The following is an 8,410-nucleotide window of genomic DNA, read 5'->3' on the forward strand; positions in this document are numbered from 1 at the left end:
CGTTGACTTCAATTTGGGAAAACTTGTTTAGTTTAGACCTTCACAAATATATTTATTTTTAACAACAACAACGATATACCTAGTATATACAGTGTATGCAGTCCGTACTACTACTTTAGACGTGAGGTAGATATGCTAATGCTATTTGACTATTTTCAATAGAACCTTGGCTCAAGACAAAAGCCGAACTAATGAAGAACTAAAGTACTTGGTTTGCTTGTTTTAGTCTCAATAATATTAAATCGACTTAATTGGTTTGATTATTTTTTAGCTAAATACCCATTCAAACCTAACCACAAGTAATTAGCCTAGCTATATATATGCACCTTTAATATGTCTATTCAAAAATCATTGCATTAATTTATGCAAAATGAATTGTTCACACCATCTACTATCCAATATATAGCCTACGTTCTTTCATACTTGCTATTTGCTACTATATATTAATCCCTTAGCTATCAAACTTTACCAACAGTCTTAACTTTGTATGGTTCAAAAATGGAGCCAACAAATTTAAGAGGGGGAAGTTTGAGAGAAACAATAACTAAGATGAATAGTATGAGAGGGAGCTTAAGTAGAAGGATGACTAGTACTAATAACTCTATGTGGACTAGCAATGGTGTGGATGTTTTTAATCGTTCGTCGAGAGATCATGAAGATGATGAAGAGGCTCTTAAATGGGCAGCTCTTGAAAAACTTCCAACGTTTGATCGTTTAAGGAAAGGCCTTTTGTTTGGATCACAAGGTGCATCTGCTGAAATCGATATACATGATATTGGTTTTCAAGACAGGAACAAGTTGGTTGAAAGGCTTGTGAAAGTTGCAGATGAGGATAATGAGAAGTTCTTGTGGAAACTCAGGAACAGAATTGACAGGTAAGTAAATGAAGAATCTCTTGTCATAGACAATACTTATTAATTGTGATCAAACTTTAGGAGTCTTTATGATTCGTCAGCGATTTATACGTTGTTAGAAGATCTTGAGATTATACTTCTTCTATAGTTCTGTTTCAATTTATATGACATAATTTGACCGTGTATGGAAGAAAACTTTTGAACGTGTGGTCTTAAATATGTTGTAACATGGCTATAGGACTTTTGAAACTCGTGTCTTAAACATGTCATATAACTTGTGTGGCTATAAAAGTTTCTCATTAAGAGTAGAATGAAAAGTTAATAAAGTTTGGTTGTTTCTAGATATAAAAATGTGTTATTCTTAATGAAGCTAACTAAAAAGGAAGTAGTTTCACATAAACTGGAATGGAGGGAGTAAACGGAGTGGCATAGATAATGAGGATTCACATAGTCAATCCGACTTGCTCAGAATTAAGACGTAGTAGTTGTTGTACTGTTGTTTACCTAAGAAATATTTATTTATGACGGGCTTAAAGTGAGCGATTCATATAGTCAATCCAACTTGCTTAGAACTGAGATGTAGTTATTGTTATACTGTTGCTAATCTATGAATAGTTGTTTCTCTCCCGTTGACTTAAGTGGTTCGATATTTCTCTTTTCTTTTTTACAGAGTTGGGATTGATTTGCCAGAAATAGAAGTAAGATATGAGCATCTAACTATTGAGGCAGATGCATATGTAGGAAGTAGAGCTTTGCCTACATTTACCAACTTTATCACTAATTTTCTTGAGGTAAAAAATCTAAAAGAAAATCTTCGATTTCAAATCTCAATTCTCTTTAACAAAATGGATGTTTGTAAGTAACTTTTTTTTCGTTTGGTTTTATAGACAGTTTTGAACTCTCTCCATATCCTATCAAGTCGAAAGAAGAAGCTCACTATTCTTAATGATGTGAGTGGTATCATTAAGCCTTGCAGAATGACTTTGCTTTTAGGACCTCCAAGTTCTGGCAAAACCACTCTGTTATTAGCTTTGGCGGGGAAGCTTGACTCTGCCCTTAAGGTAACATCTTTAGTTCTGAGTATCGAAGGGATTTAAGTTATATATACTGATAGTGCAAAGACTGGTTATCATTTTACAGGTCTAACAATCAATATTTGCTAATCATAGACCGTCAGTGCATAGAACTTAAACTCCAAACTACTTTTTTTTTTGTGTGGAAATCAGGTTACTGGAAAAGTGACCTATAATGGACATGGAATGAATGAATTTGTGCCACAAAGAACGGCTGCTTATATTAGCCAGTATGATTTACACATCGGAGAGATGACTGTGAGAGAAACCTTGGAATTCTCTGCCAAATGCCAGGGAGTTGGCTCGCGTTATGGTTAGCATTTCTTTCCTTTCCCTTATTATTTTTTAATCTTGATTATATTTACAATATCTTCTTCAGTAAAAAAGCTATTAGAAGTGCTTCGCTTGCCATCATGCTAAAAGCTGTAGTTTATAGAAAGCACACTACTTTATTTCTTAATAACTAGGCCCACCAAGCAAGCACCATGTTCGATAATGTCACCGACCTGGGCAAACTTCAGCCCTTCATAGGTCTTGCAACAGCAGGATATTGGCATTACACAACAATCCTTCTGACAAAACCTGCTCCATGTAGCATGTTTCTCTTGGGAATTGAATCCATGACCTTAGCCGGTGGCCCTGATACCACTTGTTAGGATCAATCGCGCGCTTACCCTCATGCCAAAAGCTATGAAGTTGGCAAGCACCATGTGCGATCATGACAGGATGTTGGCATTACTGAACCCAACTAAAGCATTTTGTGTTGAAATTTAAATTACATAGATGATATATTTATTGATGTTTCTCTGAGATTTTTTGCAGATATGATGGTGGAACTGGCAAGAAGAGAGAAAGAAGCTAAAATCAAGCCAGATCCTGATATTGATATCTTCATGAAGGTATGCAATTTGTAAGTAATTGTAAGTGGATATTTTCTTTCTCCAAAACAAAAATGTTTATAACCTTAATTATTTTGTGAGAATATAGGCATTAGCAACGGAGGGACGAGAAGCTAGCTTTGTTACAAATTATATTCTCAAGGTAACAAATGTTATGTCTCTAAATTTTCGACCATCAGAAGGCGGAAGAAAATTTGACAACTAAGTAATTTTTGTATTTTGTCTGCAGCTTTTGGGGCTAGATATTTGTGCAGATACTATGGTGGGAGATGAAATGATAAGGGGTATTTCAGGAGGACAAAAGAAGCGTGTGACAACGGGTGAAATGCTCGTTGGACCGTCAAAGGCACTTTTCATGGATGAAATCTCAACTGGATTGGATAGTTCAACTACTTATTCAATAGTGAACTCTCTAAGACAAACTGTGAAAATCTTGAACGGAACTGCTGTGGTATCTCTTTTGCAGCCAGCACCCGAGACGTACAACTTGTTTGACGACATTATTCTGATATCAGATGGGAAAATTGTCTATCAGGGCGCTCGAGAGGATGTCCTTGGCTTCTTCGAGTCTATGGGGTTCAAATGTCCTGAGAGAAAAGGCGTGGCCGACTTCTTGCAAGAAGTATGTCTCAGAATAAACTACAAAACTACTAAGGTTGTCAAGCAGTGATCTATTTTCACTTCTGATGGTGAAAAATTTAAATTCGTTGCAGGTAACTTCAAAGAAGGATCAAGAGCAATATTGGATGAGGAGGGATGAAACTTACCGGTTTATCACGGCAAAAGAATTTGCTGAGGCATATCAATCATTCCATGTTGGGAGGCAACTCGGGGATGAACTTGCAACTTCATATGACAAGAGCAAAAGCCATCCAGCTGCTTTGTCAACACAAAAGTATGGTATAGGGAAGAAACAACTCTTAAATGTCTGCACTGAAAGAGAATTCTTACTAATGAAGAGGAACTCATTTGTTTACATATTCAAGTTCATTCAGGTGACAACTTAGTCTATAAATATATTAAGTTTTCAAGTCTCCGTCATATTTGATTGCAAGTACTAATGACTCGGGGTTTTGATCTGTTTACAGCTTGCAGTTATGGCACTCATAACACTTACCCTCTTTTTCCGAACTGAGATGCACCGTGATACTATGGAAGATGGACTAAAATATGCTGGTGCCCTCTTTTTCATTGTCACTACGGTTTTTTTTAATGGACTGTCTGAAATCGCCATGACTATTTTCAAACTTCCTATCTTCTACAAGCAAAGGGACCTTCTCTTTTACCCTTCATGGGCTTACGCAATTCCCTCAGGGATACTCAAAATCCCTGTACAATTTGTTGAAGTTGGCATTTGGGTGATCCTCACTTACTATGTCGTTGGATTTGATCCGAGCCCTGCAAGGTACGTAAAAGATGACACAGTGAAAATATCAGGTTATCTTCAAAAGATGATTGTTAAACAAGAGTCTGTTTTTGCAGATTTTTCAAGCATTTCTTGGTACTCGTATTAGTAAACATGATGTCATCAGGATTGTTTCGCTTCATTGGGGCTGTTGGAAGGACCATGGGAGTTGCTAATACGTTCGGAGTATTTGTTCTGCTTTTACAGTTTGCATTGGGCGGATTTGTTCTTTCACGAGGTACATTTGGTGATTTATGTGTTTGCAGAAGCTTTTATCTTGCTTATACCCACTATTTTTAACAGTCTACTGCTAATGTTGTAGTTGATGTGAAGAAATGGTGGATATGGGGTTACTGGTCTTCACCGATGATGTATTCTTTAAATTCAATTCTTGTGAATGAATTCGATGGGAAAAAGTGGGAACAGATTGTACCAAATACAACTGATTCACTTGGAGTTGCAGTTGTAACGGCTCGAGGGTTCTTCCCAAATGCATACTGGTACTGGATAGGTATCGGTGCACTTATAGGATTCGCAATCGTCTTTAACATTTGCTACAGTCTTGCACTCGCGTATCTCAACCGTGAGTATCTTTAAAGTTTCTCCATTTATTTTTCCTTAAATGTGAAAAATATTTAATGTTTAGTTCAATATCTACAGCATTTGGTAAGCCGCAAGCTATGATATCAGAAGGCACTGAAAAAGAAGAGTCCAATAGTGAAGACCAGAATAAGAAAAAGGGAATGGTTCTTCCATTTGAACCGCATTCCATCACCTTCGATGAAGTTATATACGCTGTTGATATGCCTCAGGTAACTAGCTGGGAATTGTTACGGATAAAACTTAGTGATGTTAATCCTTAAATTTACGTTCCAATGATATTTGGCAGGAAATGAAATATCAAGGTGCCACTGAAGATAGATTGGTACTTCTGAAAGGTGTAAGCGGAGCTTTCAGGCCCGGTGTTTTGACAGCTTTGATGGGAGTTAGTGGCGCTGGAAAAACAACGTTGATGGATGTATTGGCTGGAAGAAAAACAGGAGGATATATTGAGGGTAGTATCAAAATCTCTGGCTATCCGAAGAAGCAAGAAACATTTGCACGTATTTCTGGGTACTGTGAGCAGAATGATATCCATTCACCTTATGTTACAGTTTACGAGTCATTAGTATACTCAGCTTGGCTCCGTTTATCTCATGAAATTGATGAAAAGACTAGAAAGGTTGGGTTCTCTGAAAACTTTCCTTCCATAACATGAATCTCTCGCCAAAAAATCAGTTAAAACACAACAAAGAAGGTCAAATCATATGACATTTCCTATATTATTATCCTTGTGCAGATGTTTGTTGAGGAAGTTATGAACCTTGTTGAGCTTACGCCATTAAGATCAGCCTTAGTTGGTTTGCCAGGAGTCAACGGTCTCTCAACTGAGCAACGCAAAAGGTTGACCATTGCAGTGGAACTAGTGGCAAACCCCTCTATCATTTTCATGGATGAACCAACTTCAGGGCTGGATGCAAGAGCTGCTGCAATTGTGATGAGAACGGTTAGAAACACAGTTGACACAGGAAGAACGGTTGTTTGTACCATCCATCAGCCTAGTATCGACATTTTTGAAGCCTTTGATGAGGTGAATTTATTAAATGTGTTTTGTTTCTCTTTTGAAATCAATTACTAATATAAAAACACTCTGCAGCTATTTCTAATGAAACGAGGAGGAGAAGAGATATATGTTGGTCCATTAGGTCGCCTTTCCTGCCATTTGATCAAATACTTTGAGGTAAATTTTCTAAGTGGATAAATGAGCTACCCTTTTTCGAGTTAATACGATCAAATACCAAACTAATTCATCTTGTATTCAGTCAATGCCTGGGGTAAGTAAAATTCAAGATGGCTACAATCCAGCAACTTGGATGTTAGAAGTTACAACTCCGGCACAGGAAATAATGTTGGGGGTTGATTTTGCGGACTTATACAAGAAATCAGATCTTTACAGGAGGAATAAAGCGTTGATTAGTGAACTCAGCGTGCCTCGCCCTGGTACAAATGACCTGCATTTCGACAATCAATACTCACAGCCATTTTGGACCCAATGTATGGCTTGCCTTTGGAAGCAACATTGGTCATACTGGCGTAATCCTGCTTATACTGCAGTCAGATATCTCTTTACAATCTTCATCGCCTTGACCATTGGTACAATGTTTTGGGATCTTGGCACTAAAGTGTATGTTCAAACTTATGATGAAATGATTCCTCAGATAATTTGGAAAATACTTCTAGTTCTTAGTGCTAAAAGCATTTTCTCTTTTTTTTTTTTTTCTTTTTATAGGGGAAAGAGCCAAGATCTATTTAATGCTATGGGATCAATGTATGCTCCTGTTTTCTTCATCGGTTTTCAAAATGCATCGTCAGTGCTGCCTGTTGTAGACGTTGAGCGTACAGTATTTTACAGAGAAAGAGCTGCTGGAATGTATTCTGCCATCCCCTATGCCTTCGGACAAGTAAGCAGAGGATTTAACTTCTTATAAGCCAGTTTCTTGTTTAAGAGGGCTAACAAACAATAATTTTAATTTGCAGGTTTTCATTGAATTACCATATATCTTTGTGCAAGCTATTACCTATGGTGTTATTGTCTATGCTATGATTGGATTTGAATGGACAGCATCCAAATTCTTTTGGTACATGTTCTTCATGTACTTCACTCTCTTGTACTTCACCTTCTACGGCATGATGTGCGTTGCTGTTACCCCAAATCAAAATGTCGCGCTAATTGTCTCGATTTTCTTCTATTCACTGTGGAATCTTTTCTCAGGATTTATTGTTCCACGACCAGTAAGTTCATGAAACATTCCCATTTTGTTACATTAAAATCAATTTAGAGCTCGAAAATGATGACATGTTTTCGTTGTTTTTCAAAAACAGCTTATGCCCATATGGTGGAGATGGTACTATTGGGCTTGTCCTGTTGCCTGGACATTGTATGGTTTGCTTACATCACAATTTGGAGAACTCCAAAACAAACTTAGTGATTCCAGTGAAACAGTGGAACAATTCTTGAGACGTTACTTCGGGTTCAAGCATGATTTTCTTGGAGTAGTTGCAGTTATGACCGCGATGTACGCTGTTGTTTTTGCCTTGACATTTGCTTTGTGCATTAAGGTATTCAACTTCCAGAAAAGATAGAAGAGCTTATTGGCTAAAGATCTATGAAAATTGAAGAGAAGATTGATTTCAACTTGAAGAAGTATATTATGTTTTGAAGAGAAGATTCATTTCAACTTGAAGAAGTATATATATGTTTGAAGAGAAGATTGATTTCAACTTGAAGAAGTATATATATGTTTTGAATAGAAGATTGATTTCAACTTGAAGAAGTACATGTATGTTTTGTTCATGTTATACTGCGTTACTATGCAATGAAATGATCCATCGATTTCATAAGTTGGTAATGTTAGAAAATTCATTTCTAATCAATAATGCAATTAAAAAGTTCGATACCCTTGTTCCAATTATTCCTTTGATTGGATCATTAGCTAAAGCACACTTTTGTACCGTATTAGGACATCCCATTAGTAAACTGTTAGGTTGTGGAGCCTGATTAATATGTGACGTACTGTTATATATTAATGTTCACGCGGTGAGGTTGCCGGGGTGTGTGGAGGGCGGAGCCCCACACCCGAAGGTGGAGGTTACATACTCCGAGTCATTAATATAAATAGCCCGTCCGCCATGGAGGTTACCTACGGGTGTTACTACAAAATTAATTCTCTCTCTCTCCTAAAGAACTCTCTCTCTAGTTTTCTTCATCCTCTTCATAGATTTAGTGTGTGTGAACTGCTAATCGATCCTAACAACTCACGATCACTGAAGATGGAAGGATCGAAGTTTGGAATCGAGAAGTTTGATGGATCCGATTTCGGTTTCTGGAAGATGCAGATTGAAGACTATCTGTACCAGAAAGGTCTTCACGAACCCTTGATCGGAGTGAAGTTGCAGTACATGAAGGAGAAGGACTGGAAGCTCAAAGATCGGCAGGCTCTAGGGCTGATCCGGTTGACTTTGTCGAGAAATGTGGCATTCAACATCGTCAAGGAGAAAACCACGTCCGATCTGTTGAAGGCACTATCAAATATGTACGAAAAGCCATCTGCGAGGAACAAGGTATATTTGATGCGCAGA

The 8,410-nt window shown here is 37.5% G+C and overlaps 1 protein-coding gene across 1 annotated transcript; it reads left to right on the forward strand.

Moving 5' to 3' along the window:
* The first annotated feature begins 348 nt into the window (after nt 1–348).
* On the forward strand, nt 349–7,728 carry LOC107850480 (pleiotropic drug resistance protein 1). The gene is made up of 19 exons (XM_016695017.2): nt 349–875; nt 1,525–1,645; nt 1,742–1,915; nt 2,081–2,240; nt 2,750–2,826; nt 2,915–2,968; nt 3,056–3,448; nt 3,540–3,821; nt 3,915–4,231; nt 4,309–4,469; nt 4,554–4,814; nt 4,892–5,043; nt 5,121–5,453; nt 5,571–5,861; nt 5,928–6,011; nt 6,094–6,455; nt 6,561–6,732; nt 6,809–7,063; nt 7,154–7,728. Exons 1-19 carry the CDS (start codon nt 499–501, stop codon nt 7,412–7,414), a joined length of 4,287 nt encoding a protein of 1,428 aa, XP_016550503.1. The 5' UTR covers nt 349–498; the 3' UTR covers nt 7,415–7,728.
* The last annotated feature ends 682 nt before the right edge of the window (nt 7,729–8,410 follow it).

This window comes from Capsicum annuum, unplaced genomic scaffold (assembly GCF_002878395.1).
Source record: "Capsicum annuum cultivar UCD-10X-F1 unplaced genomic scaffold, UCD10Xv1.1 ctg3878, whole genome shotgun sequence".
NCBI lineage: Eukaryota > Viridiplantae > Streptophyta > Magnoliopsida > Solanales > Solanaceae > Capsicum > Capsicum annuum.